The sequence below is a fragment of the Rhamphochromis longiceps genome, linkage group LG22 (genome assembly GCF_057381845.1).
Source record: "Rhamphochromis longiceps isolate RC_006_pf linkage group LG22, R_longiceps_female_GT1.1, whole genome shotgun sequence".
In the NCBI taxonomy this organism is placed as follows: Eukaryota; Metazoa; Chordata; class Actinopteri; order Cichliformes; family Cichlidae; genus Rhamphochromis; species Rhamphochromis longiceps.
This window is the reverse complement of record NC_140577.1, coordinates 6,510,730-6,538,013: the sequence shown is the minus strand read 5'-3', so window position 1 is coordinate 6,538,013 and position 27,284 is coordinate 6,510,730. Positions and strand designations below refer to the sequence as shown.

General features: G+C 40.0%; 1 protein-coding gene across 2 annotated transcripts; it reads right to left on the bottom strand.

The window, feature by feature from the left end:
- Positions 1–728: 728 nt before the first annotated feature.
- On the bottom strand, positions 729–26,697 carry atp1a3a (ATPase Na+/K+ transporting subunit alpha 3a). 2 transcript variants are annotated; one of them, XM_085396536.1, is made up of 24 exons: positions 26,537–26,687; positions 26,307–26,383; positions 14,359–14,472; positions 13,585–13,644; positions 13,132–13,335; positions 11,960–12,073; positions 11,518–11,652; positions 10,884–11,001; positions 10,003–10,091; positions 9,635–9,814; positions 8,095–8,293; positions 7,281–7,525; positions 6,914–7,106; positions 6,591–6,766; positions 6,347–6,483; positions 6,062–6,212; positions 5,780–5,948; positions 5,015–5,169; positions 4,320–4,443; positions 3,823–3,968; positions 3,456–3,586; positions 2,269–2,370; positions 1,934–2,025; positions 729–1,701 (listed from the first exon to the last, which is right to left on the bottom strand). In XM_085396536.1, exons 2-24 carry the CDS (start codon positions 26,310–26,312, stop codon positions 1,673–1,675), a joined length of 3,069 nt encoding a protein of 1,022 aa, XP_085252662.1. In that variant the 5' UTR covers positions 26,313–26,383; positions 26,537–26,687; the 3' UTR covers positions 729–1,672. The 2 variants fall into 2 exon arrangements, with proteins under 2 accessions (XP_085252662.1, XP_085252661.1); XM_085396535.1 differs by having other exon boundaries at positions 26,307–26,697.
- Between the last annotated feature and the right edge of the window lie 587 nt (positions 26,698–27,284).

Below are 27,284 nucleotides of genomic sequence, written 5' to 3'. Positions count from 1 at the left end.
TTCAGTCCTGCATTCTTCATTGTCTACAAACTGCATTCATAACATTTTTCCCAAATTCTGTGCACTAAACAGCATGCAGTATACAGATATGCAATTTCCCATGAGCCAGTGAGAAGCTAAAGTTCAAACAGATTACTTGACACTCCCGCCAAAAGTAAGTTGGTCACAGCATTTATTTCCATTTTCTGACAAGACTCCACACAAAAACAAAGTCGAGGCCAAGCTGAAAAAAGAGAGATCCTTCGGTTTTATTTCATTTCCTTTTTTTTTTTGCTGCTGTTTCGCAGTGTAAGGTACAGTGCCTTATTCCAGAATTCCACTGATTTAAGAATGAAACTTGAGAGAAATCTCTTTTTCCGAGGACACAGAAAGATTGTAATTTTTTTTCAACGGGGGTAGGGCTGGGAGGTTGTAGGTCGGTCACGGGTGGGAGAATAAGAGGAGGCAGGCGGTGAAAGTGGGTGGAAGTTTACAAGGACGGAGGGTTTGCACGGTGTTCACAAACAGACAGACAAACAGGGACAGATAGACAGGCAGGAGGGGGGTGAGATTGGTGGTGGAGGGCACACGTGTTAAAGGAAAAGATGAAGATGAGATGAACAGGAAGAGGGAGAGAAAGTGTGCTTTGTCATGTCTGAATGAAAACAAGCAGCTCTCAGACTCACTCCGAACTTTAAAAAAAACAAAAACACGTAAAACTTTTACGAACAACTTTGTTTTGTTTAAAAAAAAAAAAAAAAAACACACCCAGCTGTCTATTAGAAAACAACAATAACACAAACAGAAAACAACACTGGGAAGGGAGGATGGACAGGGGAGTCGGAGGAAGTGAACTTTTTTCCACCCTGCTGTGGGCGTGAGTGAGACAGTGGGTTGGTTTTATGGTGACACCGATTCTTTATTGATAGGAAAGGAGGCGAGGAGGAGAAAGAGAGAACGGCAGTGAAAGACTGGCAGTGAGTAAATAGAAATAGAGAGAGAAAAAAAGGCAAGGAAAGTCGCGGTAGGCGAATGGCAGGAAATGGCAGTGATTACTGAGCTGGATCTGGGCAGCTTTTCTCTGGCAGGGAAAATAAATAAATAAATAAATACAAATAAAAAACTAAACAAAAATGATGCCACCCACCCGCTCAAATTGCCAGGTCGTAGTCTAGACCGGAGCTGCCGTTTTGTTGTGCTGCTTGGCCCGAGAGATTGCAGTGGAGCAGTCAGATTTTCTGCTTTATTCTCAAGATGTTTTCTTTATTTGGTTCCACACAGCGATGTAATTTGAGTACATGTACGAAGAGTTGCTGTAGCTAACAGTGTAGTAAGCATCGGCACAAACAGTGTTACTGGCAGACTACTGCCGTGTAGGCTTTGGATACAAAAAAGGGGGACAGAGGGACCGAAAGGACAGAGAAGATTTACAAATGCACCCTCTTCCCCATCCTCTCCTCCTCTGTCATTGGTCCTCTTGTCGTCTTGGCATTTTGATTTTTTGTTTCTTTAGGAAATGAAGATGGAGGAACAAAGATGAGGAGTAAACATTTTTTTCTTGTACATTTCGAGTATGCCGAGAGGAGAGATGGATGGAGGCAAGGAAGGAGGAAAGAGAAAGTCAGAGGGAGATAGAGAAGAAGGGATGAATTCAGGGAAAAATGGGACAAGAAGTAAATGATGCTTTGATAATTTAATAGTATGTCTCTTTTTCCACCCAGCCTGCATGGAGACAAAGAGGGAAAGAAGCACAAGAAAGAGAGAAATGTTAACCGTCAATGGACTGAAGGAAAATATTTTATAGATACACCTCTAGTTTATCAAGTTATATTACTGTTCACAACCCACACTATGCCTCCTCTGTTTCTCCTATAAAATATATCACCACTTTCCAGTTCACTGACACCACCCTACCCCTAAACAAGTAAATATATATGGTTGTGTGCGAGCTCACCTCCGGGGTTTCGGCGCAGGATGAGTTTTCGGATCTCATCGTAAACAAAGATGAGGAAACTGTATGGGAACGCACAGAACCACCAACTGGGCCTGTGAGGGAACGAGTGGGAACAAAGGACAGAGTGAGAATATTTGAATGAATAGGGTGTCATGGCAGGACGGGACAAAAGAGACAGTGGTAAATTTAAGTCCGCTGAGATTCAGGACAAAGAAACTGTTTTCGCAATTCCTTACCTGAAAATATACATTTTATGGACTGAACATCCATAGTTACTATGATGATGTTTTGTTCTGCTGTTTGATGATTCTCTTTATTAATTAAATGCCACTTACTTGAGTGGGTACATCCGTAGTGCCAAGTCCATACCAGGGCAGTAGGACAGGAAAGCAGCCAGAGCCGTTTCCTCAAACAGGCCAAAGATCAAAATCTTATTCCTGAAAGAAAACAAATGCAAAACAAGAGAGGCTATTACAACACTCACATGTATGGATAAAAAAAAAATGCAAAAACAGATGCGAAGAGCCAAAAAACACACAAGTAGATGAAGAGTCACCAAGCAAAGAAGTATCCCGTTACTCAAAAATCTCGGACATTCGTCAGTGATGCTCTTCAGAAAACAGATCACTACACTGTCTGTTTTCTGAACAGTTGGCAGCCGTTTTTTTGCTGGCATCAACCTACTTCTGAATAAAAAAAAAAGCTTCAAGGGCAACTCCCTGCAGGCCGACAGTTATAGTAACATTATATTAGTTTGTGTGCCTGACCTACAAATGCTGCCTGCAGAACACAGCATCATGGGCAGAGGACACACAGCTTAAGACCAAACAAGATGGACGGAAGAAAAAGAGCAACATATGTGACAGCGCACATGGGTAAATGTGGTTATCTAGTGACACCTAGTGGATGCTATGGGGAAAATAAATACAAAAACCAAATCAAATCTTATTGATGAATCATGGTCGTGATCCATTCATCCATTCTCTCATGTTCAGTATCAATTTTCTGTTTTTCCAAAACAACAACCAAAAAGCAATCAAACAAGAAACTGATGCCTTTTCTTTAGATACGAGACCTGTATACTTCTGAAAGTACTCAGATTGTTGTGTTCTCCAAGTACTAATACAGCAATGCAGAACTGATCCATCAAAAATAAGTACTATGCCTAGATATATTTACTTTGTAGACTGTATATTGTAATGGTGTCTACTGAGCTACAGTTTTCCTACATGTTTCCCTTTAAAATAAACCTAAAATTGGTTCAGCATGGCTGCCTTTGCAATAGATGTCTGTCGTCACTGTGTTTTGTCATTTCATTCATACAAACTGACTGTAAGAAGAAGGTAGAATTGCATACCTTACAAAATTCAACACACAATCAAAAAGTTCACTATTAATATCTAATGTGGTTTATCAGAATTGCTTAGGTTTTTAAAGCCTGAGATCAATTAGATTATTTTTGCCCACCATTTTTAAAAGGAATTGTTTTTATCGTACGCTCTCTTCAATAACCTGTACTTACCTCATGCCCTGCTGGAACACAGAGTTACGCCTGGTCTTGCAGATGATCACATCTGCCCACTGCACCACCACAATACTGACAAAGAAGGCTGTGTGGCAAGTAAACTCCACAATCTTACGTTGTTCATAGGTCTGCACAGGAAATGAGAAAGAGAATATCTCCTGTCTGCTTTCTACAATAGATTTGTTTATAAATAGCTTTTATTACATCAGTATTAAATTAAGACTTACATTAATCATTCAAAGATTATGGCACAAAAACAAAAGGTTTGTTTGAATGTCACAAATTCAAGTCACTCAGTGGCTCCACTACATAAGTGAACATATCTGAAACAAGAGACACTGACATTATAACATTTCACTCATACCCATTGCTGTCCATAGCTGTCCTCCAGGTCATTGTTGGAGCGATCGTCCCAGTTGAGTCGAATGCCGACAAGCAGAGATGGCAGGAAACCATTTTCAGCCATGATGACAAAATAGGCAAAGAAGCCCCCAAGAGCCTGGATCATACCTACAGAGACAAACAGAGAGTCCCTTAATCAAATGATACATTTTATTTGACACAGTAAAATCCTGTAGACTCGACATGGTCAGTAAAGACTGATTTTCCATCTCTCGTTTTAGACAGATGGAAAAGAACAGTGATATTTAAATTAAATGAGCACTAATAGATGTTTACTAAAGGATATTTTGATTTGTTGCCTGTTGAGTGCAGTGGACTCATCCTCATCAGACTGTTAATACCTTTATGTTGACAGTTTCTAAGACACTTACCTGCTGTAGAGTGCAAACCATTTCCATGTAGCTGCCTGAACACTGTTTACACTAAATGCCACAAACTGTAAAGAATAAATGTACCTACCAATCTGTCCATAGGCAATACTGATGAGTCTCTCATTGACCAGTTTGTCCCTCAGTGGGTTCCTGGGCTGTCGCTTCATGATGTCGCTCTCTGCTGCTTCATAAGCAAGAGAGATGGCTGGTACCTGGAAGAGGGGAAAGGAAAAAGAGACACTTCTGTCTTATTTGAGATACTCCTTGGTAACTTTACTTATATATTCTTGATGTGTGTTTTTATAACGTTTATGAAAATTTGGTCTTTCTGTATCTAGGGTTTGGTATTAATACATTCTGTTCTTTGAGAGGGTGGAAAATGTGAGAGCTGCTTCTTATAAATAGTGGTTCAACACTGCCACCTAGTGTTCTCTAAAGGTCCCATTTAAAATGACCTTGAATTCCACCTCTGTTCCATGTTTAATATTTTACTCTTCACAGCGATGCTGATCATAAGGGACCACACTGAATAGCTGTTCTCGTGGCTGCTATAATAAATAAAAGGCATTAATCAGGTATGCATCTGACATGAGCGCATGCAGTTAACAGCTTCAAGTGTCCAGCATGGTTTTACTGGTTTACTGTGTGTACGTTAAAATGTTTTGAGTGATGAATGCACTGAGACAATCTGTTCAGAAAGGTTATTTCACACAGTGCTTTCTTATTTTATAGCCTGAACAGCACGTCTCGTCTTTGAGTCTTTGTCCTGAGATTTTTTCTCACCATGTCAGTTCCCAGGTCGATGCAGAGGATTGTGATGGTACCCAGAGGCAGGGGGATGTTGACCAAGATGAAAAAGAGGAAGGGGGTGATTTCTGGGATGTTGCTGGTCAGAGTGTACGCAATAGATTTCTTCAGGTTGTCAAAGATCAGACGTCCTGGAAAGACAAAGGTGGTGTATAAATACAACAAACAAAATGCCACATGCTCGAACAAAGCTTGAGTGAACTGTGCTTTGCCCATCTAAGTAGTTGTTGAACTTCTTTTCATGAAAATCACTACAGTCCTTTAACCATTACACTGGTCCTTGAGGAGCTGCAGTTTTCTCGTGCAGGGCCGGTGGTGACAATGAGAAATAAAAAGTGACTAGAAGATGTTGAAACAGGAAGCAAAGTTTTCTCCAAAATCTCTCACTTTTAAAGCTGTTGCAACATCGGCCTCTCTCCTGTGTTGATATAAAACTGAAATTGCAGTAAAGACAAAACTGTTTGTACACTTGTGTCTCCAATATGAATCTCAGTCCACTAGTCCTGCTGTGAGCATCAAATATTGAGAGGTGCACAACAGGCAGAAATGATGACTGCGTGTGCTAGCAGTTGTGGCGTCACTTTTGCTGAGTTCCTGTTGCAAACATGACAACCGCGAACAAATAGGATACTTTTTTAAAACTCAGCTGAACCTTTTCCTACACCTTTTATGTCTGTTTTGTCATTTGTAGCCCTGATTCCTCGCCACACTCCACCTTTCCACCTTTTGTTTGTCCCTCACCTTCTTCCACTCCAGTGACGATGGAGGCAAAGTTGTCATCTAACAGGATCATATCTGCAGCTTGTTTGGATACGTCTGAGCCAGAGATTCCCATGGCAACACCAATGTCAGCCTTCTTCAGGGCAGGAGAGTCATTCACGCCATCACCGGTCACAGCCACGATAGCACCCTGACAGAGGAAGAGGCCACATAAACTCACTTTACAGCCCCAGAGATAAAAACTAATTACACTTTTGTTTATCTCTGTTCACCTGTAAATCAGTGGCGGTGCAGTAACCGTACCTGTCTCTGGCAACCTTCAACAATGATGAGCTTCTGCTGTGGGGAGGTTCTGGCAAAGACAATCTCTGTGTGATTCCTCAAAATGTCATCCATCTGGTCCTGTGTGAGGTCTTTTAGATCCGTACCATGGATGACACAGGCCTTTGCATCCCTGCATTCCAAAAAGAAAGAAATATAATTATAAATACATATATATATGTATATTTTTTTCTTTTCTTCAGTATCATGTATTATGGCTCAAAACAGCTTTAGCAGTGATGATGCAGCCACAGGAGTAAATGTTACCTGGGGTTCACTTGGCTGACAGGAATGTTGAGGCGTGCAGCAATGTCTTCCACTGTCTCGTTTCCCTCAGAGATGATACCCACACCCTTAGCAATGGCCTTGGCTGTGATTGGGTGGTCACCAGTCACCATAATAACCTAAAGGAAGAAAAGAAGAAATAAGATTAGAAGATCATAAACAGAAGACACATATTTTTAGAGAATGAGAGACAAATAACAGACTGTCAGAACAGAAAGGTGTCCACCTTGATGCCAGCTGAGCGGCATTTGCCCACAGCATCAGGCACGGCAGCGCGGGGAGGGTCAATCATGGACATGAGGCCAACGAAGCAAAGGTTGTCAGTTTGGAAGTTGACGTCATCGGTGTCGAAGGCAAAACCTTTTGGGTACTTGTCCTCAGGCAGAAACAGGTGGCAGAACCCTGAAGGAAGAGGGATGTTAAATTCTCACACAATTAATTTATTTTATTTAGTACAGTTTGAGCACAGAGAGCAAGAAAAGTCAAAATTGTATTTCACTAATTGTTTTCCATGGCATTTGAAATAATTAGTTTTCCGATCATCCTTACCCAGCACTCTCTCTCCCAGCCCTCCCAATTCCAGATAGGCATTCTGGAAAGCCTCCTTCATCTCATCGTCCATCGGCTGCTCCTTGCCCTGCACCATGATGGTGGAGCAGCGGTCAAGGATCCTCTCTGGGGCTCCCTTCATCACCAGCAGGTAATGCTTGTCATTTTCCTCCTCAGTTTCATGAATTGAGAGCTGATGGGAATGGATTGAACTATTAGTATGAATAAATATTTGGTATGCAGTTCTTTGCATGTTTAAGCCGGTTTACTAAAAATTGCCTGATTCAGCTCATGTTAAAATGAACTGGGAATTTGTGTAATTGCTTATTATATTTTCTTTCTGCACAAACAAGTACTTGGTACTCACCTGGTACTTGTTAGTGGAGTTGAACGGGATCTCTGCAACTTTCTTATTCTTGTCCCTCATGGCCTTGACGGCGCCACAGGACAGTTCGATACACTTCAGTAGAGCTGACTCTGAGGCGTCACCGGCTACGTCTCGTTTCAGAATGGGCAAAGATTCCTGACCTGCTTTGAACACAGCGCGGTTGCACAGGGCAGCAATGCGAGCCAGAGACACCCATGTTGTTGAGCTCTTGTCGAAGGAGGAGCCTACAAGAAGCAAAAAAGAAGTCATTGAACCTCATCCAAGCATCCAGCTGCTGATACAGCGAAGGGTTACGGTTAAATCTTGCCATTTTATCTTTAGCTTTACTTCAGTGCTTTGTTTCCATGCATTATGTGGCATGTAAATAGACATTACTTAGAACAGAATGTAGTTCCAGTCTCACATTTTGCTTTTAGCAATGAAACAGCTAATCTGTTTGTTGCACTTTTTCAAAGCACAAAAACAGATTAAAAACTACTGAATACAAGGTGTGATTAAAATGTTCAGACATGTCCAAGTTCAGGTTCACCATTTTAAGAGTTTCTAAGATTCAGTATGAACTGCAGATGGTGCTCAATCAGCTTACAAAACGGTAGTACAAGCATGGCAGGAGCACTGGAGGCAGTGTATCTGCACACGGTGACTGGTTTGCTATATTTAAGGGAAGCTTTTTTGTTTGCGCCCTTTAAAATCCACACATTTCACAATCCTGTTTATTTGCACTTTACTTAATATATACTGCATGGAGGCACACATTTAATGCTTACTAAATAAAAAGAGAACAAAATCTCACCAGACTGATCCTCAGTCGTGTCAGCTTCATGAATCTGATTGTCAAACCACATGTGGGCCACGGTCATCCTGTTCTGGGTCAGGGTGCCTGTCTTATCAGAGCAGATGGTGGAGGTGGAGCCCAGAGTTTCCACAGCCTCCAAGTTCTTTACCAGACAGTTCTTGCGAGCCATTCGCTTGGCAGTCAGTGTCAGACACACCTGGAGGAGAGTGATGAAGCAGGAGACAAAAACAAGGAGGAAATGGGAGTGGCAGAGGAAAGGCATCAAAGGCAAAGAGAGAGGGAGAGAAAGAAAGAAAACAAGTGGGAAAGAGTTGTTGATGATCGTCACAAACAAATGGATAAAATCAATGAGAAAGAGAGAGAAAAATACAATTAGTATCTATGTTGTAAACTAAAAGAACAGATGAGCATCTCCAGACACTTAACTAATTTCTGCCAACAACCTGAAACACATAACCCCAACTAGGAACTTACAACCACCCAGATGCCTGGAAACGTTCATTCTGCTCACCAACATAGCACTCTATACATAACAATGCAGTAAGAACAGAAAAGTCCTTTCAGGATATAAAAACACAGCCCAACAAGCAGTGCAGAGAGAACATGAAGCATGAAAGAGCGATGCTGTGAAGCAGAGCAGCAGTGCATTATGGTACCATGCCAAGTATGGCAAGACCAGTGGGTCAAACTAGCCAAGGCCAAGCACAGGAGGCCTAAATTCAGTTCATGGTGCTGAGAAACATTTGCCTAATGTCATTACATTAGCTAGTCCTTGTCATTGCAGACAGCACCGCCACTGGCCTGGAAAAGAGAGGGACACACGAAAAGGAAGATGGAGAGAGACACACAAACGCATATGGGACTGCCTTTAATAGAAAGAGAGAGGAAGTGGGAGATGAAAGGACAAATACACAGAGGCGACACAACATTTCACCACAGAAACAAACTGAGAATGTTAAAGCACGAAATATAACAATCACAATATCAAACCACACAGAGAGCACACAAGCAAACAGACATGATCAGACCACACACAACACAACACCAGCCAAAAACCACAGAAACAACACAAAATAAAACAGAAACTAATGTAAATAACACACATTCAGATGTGGGTTAAACCGCTAACAGCCCAAGGAGTGTGATTGGTGACACCACCTTTAGTCTGTTACCTTCTCTCTGTGAGAAAATCGATATTAGAGTGACTTACTAACACACTAAAAATGAGAAATGTTACTATTTTTAATACCAGTGAGTGTTGGAATAAAATTTTTGAAAAAACAGGTTTCATGATACAAAAAGTTTTCAAAGATTCATCTAATTTCTTTGTATTTTATATTATGTGAAGCTACAGTTTGACCCAAGTCTGGACAAATCAATGTCAGACACACATACTACCAATCCTAACATTTCAGCCTTATTGACAAATTTAAAAAAACAAAAAAACAAAAACCTGAACCACACCTAAGGATCTTGGACACACACAGACACTCCATATTGCACCATCCACTACTTTCACATCTCTCTGCCAACTCACAGTGACTGTGGCCAGCAGTCCCTCGGGCACATTAGCCACAATGATACCAATGAGGAAGATTACAGCCTCCAGCCAGGAGTAACCCAGGATGATTGAGAGGATGAAGAAGGTCACGCCAAGGAAAACAGCCACGCCTGTGATGATGTGGATGAAGTGCTCAATCTCCTTGGCAATGGGTGTCTGAGGATAAAAAAAGAAGATGTTTAATTGACTGCAAAGAGATTTAATTTCTGATAAGGAGACACAACTAAGACAATATATAGGCTTTAAATAATATTACAAGAGTTTTAGTGAATGAGTGTATAGTTACACGGTTTTAGTTTCTTGCTGTAATGGATGTGAGCAGTTATTATATATAATATATTTACCTTCCCAGTCTCCAGACCTGAGGTGAGGGTGGCAATGCGTCCCATCACTGTGCGATCACCAGTACACACAACAATACCACGTGCAGTTCCTGGAAAAACAGAGGGAACGGTTTTAAAATATATGCACTTCAACACTGGCTGCAGGGGAAAAAATAGAGAACGAAAAAATAAATAAATAGAGTGTGATAATATAGATGAACAAGCGGACAGAGTGATGATGATTGGAGACGTAGTGAAGAATGTAATGTGTCCACCAGAGGGCACCACATCTTACTATTTTCCCAATTAATACACTGTGAGATTCATAATGCGTTTTGCTGCAATGCTGATAATACAATGGCTACAACAGGATCCACTAGAAAGGAACTGGTACAAGGTTAAATAGGATCACATTTCTAGATCTACTTTTGATGACCAGAGAAGTCACTCATTCCATATCTAACTCACTGTCACCGTGGGAAAATGAAGAAATGCAATGAAATCCTGGGTCATATCTTGTTAAAATAACACAACACAACCCCCGCCAAAACCAACAACAGGTACAATATTATGTATGTTTCTGTTATCAAACTGTTCTCCCACTAGGAGCTCAGTCTGAGTGGAATTTTTTTTCTCCTCCTCTTACCTCATGTTATGTATTTTCGTTGTTTTTTTCCTATCAGCCTACCTTTCTGACATGTCTCCCCAATGTGATGTTTGTGTAAAGTTGGTCAGAAGGTTCCTTTGTAAGTGCGCATGCGCCATTAGCGTGCTGCCTGCTGTAACCCTAATTTCCTTCGGGATTAATAAAGTATTCTGATTCTGATGTACATTATCATATTAGAATAAAGGTGTATTTGACTGTTGGAAAATGGTGATGATGATAATGGTGATAAACTTACCCTCAACACAGTTGGTAGAGAAGAAGGCAATGTTTCGGGTTTCCAGGGGGTTGTCATGGGTACAGTCAGGTGACCTGGTCTGGGGCTCTGATTCACCAGTCAGGGATGAGTTGTCCACCTGGACAGAGCAGGATTGACAAAAAAAAAAAAAAAAAAACAAAGTCAAAGAAAAAGAGAAAGACAAGAGAGAAACTTGTTGAGGGCTACATACAAATCCAGAGAGAGAGATACAGACACAGATTTTCCAGCAGAATCCATACAGGAAGCGTTTCACTTGCCACAAATGTTTATGTTGCTGATGGTTTGCTCTTACTGGACATTCCAGAGTCCAGTTGCCTAGGTAACCCTCTAATGCACTTACCACCATGTCAATAAACAGTGTATTGCACTGTTAATGGTGGTACTCTAATTGGTTTCCTTGATTTTGAGAAAAGTTTCACTTGGGACCCACTTATGCTTTTCAGTGATTATTTTTCTTGCTATTGCTTGAAGTTGCCGAATGCCATTGACTTTCTGAGGTCTCCTTTATCCACACTGTTGTGAATCGCTTGCCCTGTGGATCTGTCTCTAGATCCTTGATTTCTACTATCTCTGAATGTCTGTCATCATGAATCTGTCTGTGCCTGTAGCTCACCTTGCAGCCATGTGAGGAGATGATGCGGAGGTCGGCAGGGATCCGGTCTCCTCCTTTCACCTCCACCAGATCTCCTGCAACCACCTGCTCAGCGTTGATCTGCATCTTTTCTCCCTCGCGGATCACCAAGGCTTGCTGGATCGCAGAGTGACAAAGAAAGACGGAAACATGCTATTTGGAGGATCACTTCATATAATACGTAACCACAGAACTCGACAAGCGATACACTCATTAATTTTCAGCACCCTTTGGTCTTTGAATTCTAAATGTTTAGTCACTCCACAAACTGCAGCATAATTTATTTCAAACCTCCTTCAAGCAAATTCATTTGGAAAACTGGATTTAATCAAGCAATACATTTTGTGAAATCCCCTTCTGGCACAACAATCACCACAAAAACATCCCGGCATGATCCTGACGATGACTAGGAAGTCTCTGGTACCTGAGGGACCATGTTCTTAAATGATTCCATGATCTTGGAGCTCTTAGCTTCCTGGAAGTAAGAGAAGCAGCCGGTGATGATGACAACAGCTGACAGCACGATACCCAGATACAACTGTAGAGAAAGACAGAAAGGGGAAAAAAGGTGTCAGACTGTCATATTTATAAAGAAAATAACCAAAAGACTCAACTTTTATCTAAAACTTGATTACATGAGAGGAAAGGAAGGGAAAAAAAAGACAGACTAGCAGAGATACAAAGTCAGACGCTAACTTCGTGTCAATAAATGCTGGACTTCAGAGGCATGTAAGAGATAAAGACCAAAGCTTTTTCAGGAACTCAAGGCTTCTGTAAAGTCTGAAATCTAGAAATAACATAAATCATCTTTCATTTAAGTCTCGTATCCTGGAGCTGACAGCAGCACGTGGTTTGATTTGGACTCAATGAACTGAACGCTGTCCATCTGTTTGCAGTGTACTTTATTAGTGGTTTTATGACTATGTTGGTTTGCTGTCATGTTTTACCATCTTAAGCTCTAAATCTGAATCTTGTCTTTCATATCTTGCGTTCAGCATCTGACAGTGTGTGAAAATACAGTTTGTTGACACACTCTTGGCCACTCGTAACTCATGACTCAAAACTGGTGATGTTTCACCCCGAGACCTCCCTGTGCTCTGAACAAAGCATGTTGTCCTTTAATGCTGTGTGTGTCAGAGTCATTTAGCCTCAGTCCTTTGCTCTACTCAGTGCTCTGACCTGGCATGAAACAGTGCTGACCTGTAAATGCCCTACTCTTACCCTGCAATTACCAATGCCAGGAGTCATATGCTCCCTGTGGCGAGTCCAGAGTGGATACAGACAAGACAGTGTCTGTCACTCCAGAGATGGGTCAGCTGACATGGTTTCTACAAGCAGCTGACACATATTTTATCATAGGGATGAGATGCAGCCTCATCCCTAAAGAGTAGTGAGTCAGCAAATTGCTTTGTAAAGTGATATGCTACAGGACAGAGCACACACACACTACAAACAATGTGTTCATCCTTATTTTGTGTATAACTTCTCATAGGTGCTGATGTTTGTATTTTAAGCAACAAACCCTGCCTACTTAAAATGAATGAGGATTAATAATCTATTCTATCATCTATCCACCCATCCTGGGAAACCACTTACATTATCCCCAGCAGGTTCATCCTCTGTGGCAGCCTGGATGGCATAGGCCAGGAAGCAGAGGATGGCACCAATCCACAGCAAGATGGAGAAGCCACCGAACAGCTGACGACAGAACTTGACCCATTCTGGGGTGGTAGGGGGTGGAGTCAAAGCGTTGGGGCCATCCCTGGCCAGATACTCTGCAGCCCTGGCATTGGTCAAACCCTAGAAATTATAAAAGCAATGGACAGAAAACGATGGAATGATGCGATGTGAGTGGAAGAAAAATAGAATAGAGGTGAAAAAACAGGAAAGGAAAAAAAGGTAGTACAGTAGGTATGGCCTATTTATGTATAACATCCATTTGCACTTTAAAAAGTCTTCATAAGCAGTGCAACATACACCAACTTGTACGCCAGACAGAAATATCAAAAAGTGCAAAAGTGTAATTTTGATTTGAAATAAAGTACTTACTTGAACGATATCGGTGTTGTACTTCCGGCAAACCTCCTCAACAGACATTTTGTGTTCAGTCTACAAAGAATAAAGATTTATCATGAAATCAATCAAAACCTCAGTCACAATGTATTTATTTATTTTGATAACACTACAAATTAACTTCAAGAAGCAAATAAACGCAAATCACCACTTACACGAAGCAGTCACTGAGTTTTAAATATTGGAGATTTCTGGTTGCCAGCATAAAATTTCATCAATGGTTTCAGTATTTTACAAATGTTTCAAATAATTGTAAATAAGAATAGAGACTGATAACATTTATTTATGATTTTATTATCTGAACATCTGATGCAGTTTTGTATCACTGGGATTTCCTGTGGGTTTGGCTTCCTACCTCACACAAAAGAATATCCTTCCACAGGAGGATTAAATTGCTCTGGCATGTTATGTCAAACCACACTGTAACATTACTATGCACCAGCTGCTACGGAACACCTCATCTCTGCCATCTCCTTTTTAACCAGGGAGATTAGATTACAGTTGGATCACAGCTCTTTGAATGCTGGACACAGGCCAGGAAGCTTAACAAACTTCTCAGTACTCAGCTGGGATTTCAAGGTTTTTGTTTACTCTGTCTATGAAGAAGCCTACTCATACTTTGTATGTGTCTTTCTGCATTTTCATTTCTCAAACCTCAGTAAGAGTTCCATTTTATACATCAGCACCTGGCCAAAACCTGCAGGCAAAAGCAGTGGGCTAAGATGAAGTGGTTTTAAAAAGGGTACATACTATGGGAACTTCCTTCTTCAGGTCATCGAGATCCTTGCCTCCCTTCTTCTTGGGCGACTCCTTCTCATCCTTGTCCTGCGTGGTAGCCACGCGGTAGCTGTCCGACCGTCCATACTGTAACGCAGAAAGAAAACATGTACATCATTGTTTAATTTATCAATGCAGCACAGGAATCTTTAAATACAACAAACAACTTCACAACAAAAAAAATCCAAATAACAAAACTGCTTTATTGAGCCATCAAGGGAGAAAGAAAAAGATTTGACTGCCAGAGTTGTAGCTGTTATAATCTATAGTTTTTACCTGTAATCACAAAATAACACAACAATGACTACAGAGAACTGTTTGGCTGGACCATAAACGTGTTAATAAACTTTGTGGCTTGTGTGATTCCGTCTCTACCTCTTCCATATTAAGCCCCAGACAAAACATTAAGGTTGAGATCTAAACTTGGCTATAATCCCCTGGTGTGTCAAGACTTCCTGATTAAATCTGGCATCATTAGAGAACAGGCTTGAATCAAGAGCTCCTCTTAAGCTGCTGTTTACACGAGTCTCTATTTAGGCTTCTGCTGTTTAAACTGTTGTTGTGGCTGAGAGGAGGATCAAGGGAAATTAATATGTCATAAGACAGAAACAACAAAATCTGAAGCCGTTTCCTAATGTGCAAATTATTGCACATAATGTGTGTATGCTACATTTATTTAGATGAATGCACCAGCAAGGTCTCACAATTTTTTTCCATTGTGCATTCATTTTCTAAATTATGTCGTTCTATTATAAACACTCTCATCCATCTTATTTGTCAGAAATCTATGGATTTTCTTGTTAGATCTAATTACTCCTTTGTCTTTTGCACACAGTCCTACATGTAAATTTGTCCATATTGAAAAAGAAATAAAATAATCTGCAATACAAAGATACCAGAGTTGACTATTTTTGCCAGTGGTACATTCCTAGCCAGTCACTATTTATGCTGTGGTTACTTGCCAAATGAAACGCATCACCAGAGAACATCAGTGCATGTCTCACTGGTAAACCGAGGCTAAGCTTACAGTAGAAGCTGTGACACTAGATTTACAACACTTGATTTGCATGACACGTTCATGATTTACAAGTTATGATTTACAAAGCCACGCCACGTGATTTACATTTCAGGCACAGTGTTATATAAATGCTTTACTGTAAAAGTAAAGAGACCAAACAGCAAAAAAACAATATTTCCCACTGTTTTTAAACATAATTAGATAAAGTTTGCTGTATGAAAAGACAGGTGCTTTTTTCCATTTTTATTTTCTTGCTTGATCCTCTGCTGTAATAGTCAAGGCAGTCTTTACATATACTTTATACATGCAAACTTATTTCTCAGAGACAAAATTATAAGTGACTTATTCAGGTCTGCTGCTGTGCTGCTTCTTTTACTGGCAGAGGTTAATCAAAAGTTAATCACTTAACTTTTATGTGTTATTAGGCTGACATTGATACAACCTAATGCTTAGTATCATTAGGAACAAATGTGAGAGGTACACTGAGGCAATTTATGACATATTGATTTGGTTCATGAAGCTGGGTCAATAAAGTGATGCATTTATAAAAACATGGAAAGGAAATCTCTTTCCCTGATTGTGAACATTGAACAGTCTAATCAGATCTATGAAGTTTAAATCTAAATTTAAAATATAGTTTGGGTATAAAGTCAGTCCACATTTCCTGAAAGGGTTTTGACCCTGAAAAACGTGTGACTATTTTGTGTGCAACACTACACAGATGTTTGCTACCATCCAAATGTGACAATGTACTCTGTGAACAGCCACACACTGGCAATCAGATTCTGTTTAACCTTGCATGATAAGATGAGAGAAGTGACTTATTTTGGGAAAGCTCTCATGTGGATTAGTCTGGGCCGAGAGGTTTCACACTGATTTGATGGTTGCTTCATACTGTTTACCATCTGTTTTTTCCTAACTGCAATGAAAGCTGATAGGGTGATGGCTTGTTGACAGCCAATGACATTTTGCTTTGCACATCTGCCTATGTGCAGTCTTAGAGTTTGTGCATATGCCAAATAGTTCCATGTCAAAATTGCATCAGCATCTTTTACTGTGGAGAAAACCCTGTCTAAATGCTACTTTACACAACAAAGTGGTGTATTAGGATAGGTGCTACAATATAACTTGCAAATAGCTCTTATCCAGCCTAGTAGTACTCCTGTTCAATGTGGTGCAACAGACAAAAAGTTATGGCTGGACGTTTGGTTCTATTCTCTCTTTACGTTCATTTGGAATGAATGACTTTTAAAACAATAAAACTTATTGACTACCTCACATATTAACTTGTGTGTTTATAATTCAAATGTGTTAGTGACTGCACATCATGATACTGGCAAATAAACAACTGTTTAGCCACTCTATAGAGACAATACATCACTGCTGACCTTTTTATTGCGTGACAGGCAATGAATTACTTTAAAAAAAAATAACAGGAAGTAATATTAAAACTGGCCATTTTAAAATGTATATATGTGTGCAGTAGTGATTTAATCAGTGCACGTGTTTATTTTCTGCTTAGCTACAAGTTTGTGGTTTCTGTGTGTGCACATAGATTTCTATTTGTCTGTGTGTATGAGAGTATCTATTTTTTTTGCCATCTGTCAGGAGGTGAAGTGTTCCCTGGACACTGATCCAGCAGGCCATCAGATTACGGCTGTTTACTACACTAACAGATTAACCCAGTGAACAACAATAATCCCTTTTCATCACTCTCTCTCTCTTTACTATCTTCCCAATACTACTCTCTCATTCATCCTTACTCATTCGCTTTGTTACAACACTGAAATGTCTGAAGAAAAGAAAACACTGATTTAAAAACTTGCACATATAGAGTCATCAGCTAAAATATATATCATTAAATGGCTCATAAAGTTTGGCACCAAATATAAGATTTTAGAAAGCAGAAGTTATACCTCTCAAACAATCTTTGCTGTTGGAGAATCGTGTAAATTTTATAGATTTCTTCGCAGAAATCTTTGCGTGGCACGTCTTTCTTATCAAGTCTCTGGCAAAAATGCAGTGAATATGTTTAAATGTGAGAATTACCACTGACTGAAACAATGAAGGAAAATGATACTGCTATCCTGCATTTTTCTAACTTCCTTTTTTCTATCTTTACTGTACATTAAAAATGCCAAATTGTTAATTAAATATCAATAGTGTTAGGCAAAAACTTGCCAATGTAAGTCTGATTCTTTATCTTGATTATGCTTTTCTTTACTGTGTGGTAAAAAGTTGAGTTTTTCAGTATAATAACAGTCTAAGGACTGCACGAGATTCAGGTTTACAAAAGCACCACTGCCATGATTGTGCTGTCTATCAGAAAAGTAGCACTGCTAAAATTAAATGGCAGACTCATGTCTTTTAAAACGTTTAAATACTGTAGCCTGACTGTTTAACTCTGAGAAACTTCTACACAGAGATTTTGCAACGTTTCTAATATGAATAAGTATGACACACACATCACTAAACTTTTAAAAAATGTTTGTGCTTTGTGCCTCAATATAAATTTAACCAAATGAAGGGTTTTCACCAGCTTTCAACTGTGGGTCAGATTACTGTGATGATGGTTATTCATGATCACATAAGATGAAAAGTACGTCAGAAAACTTCACAGTGTACACTGATAAAAAGATTTCTGTGAATAGACACTGCTCTCATATAAAAAACCATCTGTACTACACAGTCGGACAGAAATCAGGCAATCAGTAATGCATCCACACTTTCTGTCTCAGAGTTAAGTCAGTTTGTTCTCCTTCAGTAGGATTCAGAAATCCTGCAGGTGAGCACTGCACTTGCTGCTCTAACGTTGGCCTGTGCATATTCATTCCCAGTCATGTTTTTCCTAACATTTACTCAGCTGGAGGAGACATTCTTGATGACTTTTTAAAGATTTTCAAAAGATTCACAAAATGCAAAACAACAATAGACTTATTGAACAGTGTCAAAAGACAACAAAGAACACCTAATTACCAGTCAATGTGACATTTAAAGGTATTCCTGAACCAAACTAGAGCCAGGATAGGTTCTTAAATTCCCAAAAAAGGTGTCAACCTTTTGAGAAAGTATTTTCTATATACTCAAAATTTTAAACAGGAAAACCTGATTTACTTCACATTTCATAAGTCAAAGTGTTGGGATGGATGAAATTGGAGAGAGACAGCAGTGCCACAGTAAGCAACACGAATAGAAAAAAAACGCCTGGTGCTGGTGCTTTACTGTGACATTTGGGTACCGAGGACATAAGCATATAAACTATAACAACTGGAAACCCTACAAAAGAAACCCTGACATCCAACTGTGAAAATACTGTGAAAAAGGAAGAAAACCACAGAAGACCACACATGAACTCACTGCGTCACATTAGGGTAATTTAGAGCTGGTACAAGTCCTATTATAAGCAATAAGTAGAATATGCACCAAACAACAGTCGATTTCTCTCAGCACCACCTGTCAAACTGATCTAGTTCAATTCTACTTCATATTGATGATTTTATCTTTCTCTGCTAAAATACACACTTCCTAGTCTCTGTCTAGTTACAGGCGGTAAAACCTGAGGAGGTCTGAGCAGCAGATGTTGTAAGCTGAGGTAGGGGACAGATTGTACATGCTGAACATTTGTAGTCTGCTCAATCTGTTGGTGTATGGCCCCTGGCTCATGACACCACAGCAAGGAAAGGCGCTGGATAAGCAACTTCTTAATCTGCTCAAATCACTGCTTGCTCAAATCTCAGACAGACAGGGACATTTATGGAGGCATCCTAATTAAAATAATGTAAGGAGAATTAAAACAAAACAACAACACTAGGATTCTGATACAACAAATCAAAGTCAGCAACCTGGTGGGCAACCATCAAATGAGATATATACAAATCTTCAAATGTCACCAAATGTCTAAACTTTTATTTTTGGGTTACTATGACAACTAACATATAACACTGCCACATCTTTGCAGGACAAATATTTTTTTGTTTATTTACTGCCAGTAATTATCAGAATCATTATCAACTGAACTTCAGGCCAGATGTGAAGCAATTTTTACATGATGCAATTAGATTCAAAGTTTATGCAAAGACAAAACTTTAGGCCAGGTGATGTGAACAGAGGCAAATGAATGTATGCTAAACCAGCGGTCCCCAACCTTTTTTGCGCCACGGACCGGTTTATGCCCGACAATATTTTCATGGACCGGCCTTTAAGCTGTCGCGGATAAATACAACAAAATAAAACTAGTACCGGTACCGAAAAAAAGAAAATTTATTCATAACACACGTGAAAAGACCCAGGAAAACCGAGTAAACGATAAAAACGATAACAAAATAACACTGAAAACCGATAAAAACCCTGAAAACTAGACATTTCACACCTGAGCCTCAACTCTCGCGGCCCGGTACCAAACAACTCACGGACCGGTACCGGTCCGAGGCCCGGGGGTTGGGGACCGCTGTGCTAAACTATAACATTTTACTGAAAAGCTTTGCGTTTTAAGTCTGTCAGCTGATATCGTCCTACAGACTTGAGCTTATATAACTAAAGCCAAGCTTATAATCAACATTTGGTGTCAATAAGACATGTTTTATCTCATCAAAATCATGTCTTATTGGCATCATTTAACCTGTTTTTATAGAGGCTGAACAAAAAAAAAGCAGGGAGCAAGCAAATTATGCTGCTGTTACCCAAGCCTAGCTACTGATTCTATTTTGGAAATACATCAACTATAATGATTGGTAATGATTTATGGTTTGCAAAATGGCCCACAAACACTCATAAAGCAGCCTCTATACTGGGGATATCAAACCCACTTTAGTTAAAAGGCCACATATAGCCCAATTTAATTCCAAGCGGGCTAGACTACAGACTGAAATTGTAACCAATAAAAGTTCAAATTCAATGATACATCCATTTTTAAAACGGATGAACAGCCTGAGCCATCTTCAATGATGTCTTACCATGTGCATTACACATTATATGAAATACGAAACCATTAAATGTTCACATGTACAGTTTTTGGAATGAGACATCTGACTGTAAATGTAAAGAAATTAAAGATTTTGCTGCAATTTCACACTTTGCAAAGCAAGACTGGGACATGACCTTGGCAACAAAAAAAAAAACAAAACAAAAAAAAAACAACCCACCAGCTGGCACTAAATTGTCTAGTATTTAACCATGTTCAGTATGTAGTATTTAGCCTATTTTCAGCTAAATCTGAAGATGCTCCAGTGAACAGAACATCATAGTCTCAGCTCAGATTTTTGAATGAAGGATGCTGCTGCTGGTGTACTGCATTCACTGGAGTTCAGTAGCTCTGATGGGGACACAGTGGCTCAACATAACCACATACACAAAGAAATGGATTATCACACAGATCAGTGGACTGACCGACCTGGAAAACACAGATGAACTGCCTGTCACTCACACACACCGACTAAGAGGGCACTGCCCCCCTTCACCCTCTCCTCCCACTTTGTTTACATTCTCCTCCCTCCAGGCTGTCCATCTGTCTCTGTGCTGTCTACTACTCTTATCTGCTCATTCGAGCAAAGATTTAATCAAAAGGAGACAGTTTGAACCATTACCATGATGCAGGCTATGTAATGATAATGTCTTAGAATATGTATTTACAGTGATGAACATCGAACACTGAGTAAAGCCATTGTGATTTGGTCAAAGGCACAGTTTAGACTTGGTTATCACTGGCCGTACATTCCTAATAACACAAAGTGCATTTTGCAGCATTCTCCACCATTAGGCTGTGTGCCACCCCCTGCAGTGCATTAGATCTATGAGTATGACAGAAAACAGCAGTTGCTGAAAGGCTCAGAGTGATGGCATCAACTTTTCAGTGGGTAATGTGAGGTTTCCTGTGACTGATAGGAGGGTGTAGGTGCAACTAAAATGTTTTAATAATGTAATGTTTAATGTGATGGTATGTTATGTAACAATACTGCTCTGCATGCAGTGTGTCTGTATGGTAGTGCAGGAATGCATTGAGTGGTTCACCTTCATTATCCTCCTTAATTTCAGACTAATTTCTAACTCAGACCAGAGACGTCATACAGATAGTTAGTGATGTCAAGGTAACATCACTCCACATTCCAGGAGGTTTATGTTACACTGACCAGAGAGCACAAACTGTGATATCGGAAAACCCTGATCACTGATTTGCTGGAGTGTGGATCAATGCTATTTGCACGCTCACACACACAGATGGAAACTAGTTAGACACAGGAAGCTACAACTAAGTATTAATGAAATGAAATGTAGATAGACTGGAACAATTACACAACATGACCATGAGAACAGACTATGTTGTAACTGCTATTACATATATAATAACAAACTGTGGCAGCACCGACTATTTGTACTAAAGAACAGAAAAAAAAGAATTACACACAATTTTATAAAATTCGTCGTCTGCTAATGGGACAATATATTTAATTTAAAAAAATAAAAAATAAATCACACTTATCATCTATGCACAGTTATTGTCAGGCGTTTAGGTAGGAATTGGCATGCGGGGATACCAAGGTTTGGTATAGCGACACAAAATAATTTATTTCATGAGGTCCAGTAGATTTTTATTTGTGTAAGGTCTGTGATTATGTAACCTGTGCAACTATTTGTGGATTTAGCCAAAAATAATCAGCAAAACATCAAGCATAGATACAGTATCTCATTTAAAGACTTTAAAATGAATTTTTAGTCTGAAATTTTATGTCAGACTTAAATTTCAAGTTTATAACATGTCAATTGCTATGCTTACCTTTGAAAATAATCTCTCATTTTCCTATCCTATCCTTTTTTCGTCTTTTTCCATTTATCAGAGTGGCACATTAATGTTTTATTCTTTCCTGAGGAAATACATCAGCTGTACTTTTAGGTCACAGAAGTATTTTGTGAAAACTGTGCAGAATGTATTGAAGATGTAAAAAGTCCACAGGATGTTTATCATTAGTGAGCAGGTATTTTCATGCTGTCACTAAGCAAGCACATGAAAATGAAACTAATTTGATAGTAATATGCACTAAGATGCTTATAAGATTGAATCATTCATTAACTGGAGGTCATTCATGATCATTCATTAACTGGAGGTCCTGGAATGATGTTCCAGATCATTCCAGCCCACTTTTTAACCCCCAATTATGAAGTTACCTGTGACTAATATCGGGCCTTTAACCCCACAACTTAAAGCCTTGGCTCAGTATATGGTTTATAGCTAAAACTATACTCTGCAGCCATTAAACCCATAGATGTTTTTGTTTTTTTGTGGTTCTACAGTAAAGTCCAATACACCTCTGGACATCAGAATGGCTCAAGCTGCTTTATTTTGGTTTAGCTTGGTCGCAAATTTAATAGTGAGAACGTATTTAAAATTCAGTATCTTAATCTTACCCAGAACCTTCTTGTTGTGAGGGGAGAATGCTAAACACTGCATCACTGTGTCACCACCCATCTTACATCATCATCTATGACACATTACAAATTGGCTTCTACAATCAGACCATGCGAAAAGTCTGGCCAAAACCTTAATAATAATAATAATAATAACACTTTAGTCTGAATAAGTGACTTGAATTGAGTAATTCACTTTAGCACGATGAGCTCAGGACTGACTGTCATCATGTTAATGAATGTTTAAGACACGAGACTGATAGCAATGACTAAAACAACAGTTTGACATATTTTTATAGGTTATAGAGCGAGACAACACTTAATGCTTTCATCTGCTATTTTTTGACATGAGTGTTTCAACCACGAATGACTGTACACTAACATTAACTGGTGTACGAGAATATGAGCTCACTCAGTTAGCTTCAGTGCAGCCACTACAGTGAAGAGGTCTGACAGTGTCGAGAGCTTCATCTGTATGAATTACACATCGTCAGTGAGAGCGTGTTTATTCATGAGAGCTGCCTGCCTCACACATGCTTACACTCACACAGCCACACCATTCTCCACTGTGATTGGCTCTTCTCCTGAAGCTTCCGCACCAAGTGCATTATGGGATATGAGCAGATGCTTTCAGCCTTGTACATTTTTCTCCTCTTTCTGAATCTCAGCATTTATTTCTCCATTTTTTCTGCTGGGGCTCCATCATTGTTCCCTCCTCTGTGTCATCGCTGCACAGGAGCAGCATCCCACCAGCTCTTTTTACATTTCTGCCTCCTCCATCTTTTTCAGTGTTCACCCTTCTCAAGGTGACTCACCACACAGCCGTCTCTTTCTCACCCTCTCTCTCTACCTCCATCAGCTAGTGTCAGTCACAGTATCTTGGTCACTCTACCAATTACAAGGACCTCCGTGCGAAGCCTGTGGCTGCTGACCTCCATCCTTTCACACCACCAATCCAATTGCTGCCTTCTGCAGCATCCATCTCTATCGATTGATTGGCCTGGATCAAATGACCCTGTAGTTGCCTTGTCAACTGAGCCTCCCTCTGGTGTTCCCCACCCCCACCACAGTGCATTTCACTCAAATCCGCTTTATCTATCTGTCCAGTCTTCAGGCAAACCACAGCTTGAAAATGGGAATTTCCACTCCCCCCACATGCACTGACACACCCTCCTCCTCAGCTCCTCTTCCTCCTCCTCCTCTCTTTCACGCAGTGGTCAAAGATGTGTATGGTTTCCCCCTTCGGCAATCTAGTGGAAAGCATTACAACCATTTGTATTTCCACAACTCAGCCTCCACTCTCATCCCATCCAAACTGGGATGTAGAACAGAAGAGAAAGCGACTACATTGCACAGGGAGGGAAAGGCACTAAAGAAGAGCAGCTACAGTTTTCTAACATACATGTTAACCAGATTTTATCAACTCAATATATTTATGTATATATTAAAAAAAAAAAAACACTAAGATGCAAAATAGGGTTTTTCCTGTTGTAAAATGAGCCTTGGGTACATGACTATGCAAAGAAATACAAATCATTACTTAAGCACAGACTCTGTGTTTCCTTACTGAACAGAAGTCAGTGTTTTTTCCTGTCATCTCGGGCCATTTGATAAAGCAAAATGTTTTATTCTTTAATTATAAGCACTTACAAGCTGCTTTTATTACAATAAAAGTGACAATAAAAGTGATTTGATTTGATTTGAATATGGTGGCTTTGATTAGAGCATCATTTTTTGTATGCAGGAGAAACTCAGTATTTAGTGAAAGTAACTTTGGAAGATTAAAAAAACTGTAATAAAAATACAGGCTGTAATACTACATTAATGAATATGGACACTGAGTCATTATAGTAATTAACCCGTTATAATCAAAGTAATAATATATGACTGAAGCTGTGACATCGAAATGTTGTTGCTGGAACAGGATGTATTATGAACTGACAGATCACTGACGTTTTATGAGTCTAATGGGGTAAAACAGGTAGATTTAAGCCCATTTTCCTTTGAGTTCTAAGCAGTTGATATTTTTGTGTGTGGGATGTGAAAAATTGGGGGTGGGGGTCGACCACTGCTGAGGAACCATTTTGACGCATTTGCCTCCGTGCCCATTTGGTACCCAGACCTAAGATGCCTCCACATCCACCGAGCCCGTATCCTCAATGACAGCAGCACGACGCATCGTCGCATTATGTAATGTTTGAATGAAAACGCAGCAAATGGCGGGTGGGGAAATTTTAGGGGGGGGGGGGGGGGTCGTAGCCTTTATGGTTCAGAGTCCCAGACACCACCCTCTCTGTGCATCTGGACGTTTAACATTATGACTTTCAAAGTATCAAATGAATTCAGGACATCGTGATCGCTCTTTTTCTTTTAATAATAACTGAGGAGACGCACATTTGCGCTGAGAGTTACCGCAGTCAGACTTGGAGGGATGAGATGATATTCCGCAGTCCGGACTGCGGGTTTACCGGCAAAAGGTTACACGTATCCCACGCGTAATTCCGCGTTTCACACGCGTATTATTCACAAAAGATTTCATTTCGGACCGGGCGTATCCGTGTCGTTACGCTGTCTGAATAATTGTGCATTTTGGATTTGTGAATTTCCTCAATCGTCTGCAGCAGGTCCAACGCCAGATGTGCGGTCCGTGTAATCCCGTTTTTTGGAACCGGCGCATGAAGCAGCACATTTTTCTGTCACTTCATCACCAATTCTTGCTAAAACCAGAGAGAGAAGATACTTATTTCTACACTGGGCCTGCTTGGGGTCATCGTTAGATTACTGAAAGCATTACAGCACCATTCTGGGAGAAAGCTCCTATGACATCTTTAAAAATCGGGATTAATCTCAGTGCGTTTGCAGTGCAGGGTCAGTGAGCTAAACGCCCCTTTTGTCTGCTGAATGATTAAACATGAAGGCGTGACAGCACTTTTCACCCACTGGGGAAAATGAATCATATTTCGCAGGTCAAGCAGCAACACTAAGGGGCTTGTCGTATGGTTGGGAGCTGCACATATGCTACTTGAACTCAAACACTAAATGGCCAACGTTACTGTGGCTGGTTTCCACCCTGCACCGGCTCCGTCGGACCGGCTGGAGTCTGGATGCGGCGGACTGACTCACAAATCTGGCGCATGATCCGAAGGAAAAAGAAGACCTGGTGTGCAGGCAACAGGAATCACCTCCATTACCCGTTAATTACAAGTGCGCTGATTTGGTGTGGTAAATGGCGTCAGTGACAGGCACATAATGGGCGATCGCATCCATTTGGGAGACTGAAAAATTAACGTAGCACAGCCAAAATAACTCTAACCACTTGATTAGGCAAGTCATACATATCCCAGCACGTTCAATGTCATTGTAACATCATGCATGTGCCTCCATGTACAGTTAACCCTTACGTCGATGGCCACAGACCGTTAACATTACTAACTCACACTTTAGCCGACATATATATAATTTATAGCATGTTAGCTAAGAAAGACGCAAGAAATTCGTCTCTTACCCCCATTTTGGCGCTTTCAGTCGGCTCTCCTCAGACGAGTTGCTTTTTTAGGCTCGATTCAACCAGAAAAACTGGCTCTATAAGGCGAGGAGACAGGGAAGAGGACAGAAGAAAAAATGCCCCTTCGGCTGATTACGTTAGCTATTGCTCAAACGACAAAAAAAATCAATTAAGTAGCTATCATAATACCCTAAAATATTATTTCTTATGAGGAACGGGACTAAGGTTACCCTGACAAAGCGACGGCTCATAAAACACTTAATCAAATCTTCATCCCGTTCAGATGAACATCAAAAAGATGTGTTCTGTTGAGTAAAATGTTAAATTAAACGCAGCCGCTGGTGATACTTCACCAGCCGTGTCCCTGCGAGGCTCAACTGATGCCGGGGGAAAGAAGAGCCGGGCGGCAGGCTTCTTCTTCGGATGCCGTCTCCCTCCGCGGCTGTGAGCAGGCTGCCGTGGCACCCAGGGTTCCCCAGTTATCACTCCGCGAATGAACAGATAGGTCCTAAGCAAAGTGGGGCTGAGTTCAGACTGTGATTGAAAAAGTATCTGTACTTATCACCAGACAGTCCGCACAATTAGAAGTAAAATAGAGGAAAAGATATTTTCAAATAATCTATGTAAAATACAATAGACAAGTTGGATGAGTGATATAAGACAAACAAACAAATAAATGCGAAATCATTTCAGTTTGTTCTGAATACTGTTATTGGAATGTCTGGAATAAAAAAAATGTTAGGTAAATTTGACCTAATTTGATATTGGAATAACGTTTTGTCTTAATTTGCAGTAATATGGTAAAAATACAAACACTTATCTTCTTTATTTTCGCTGTATTATTTAAAATTCCTGCTACATTTACAGTGCCCTGAAACAATATTTCCTGATTTTCTTTTTCCTTTTGCATATTTATCACATTTTTCAGATCATCAAGATCATCAGTATCATTTTGATATTAGACAAAGATAAGTAGAG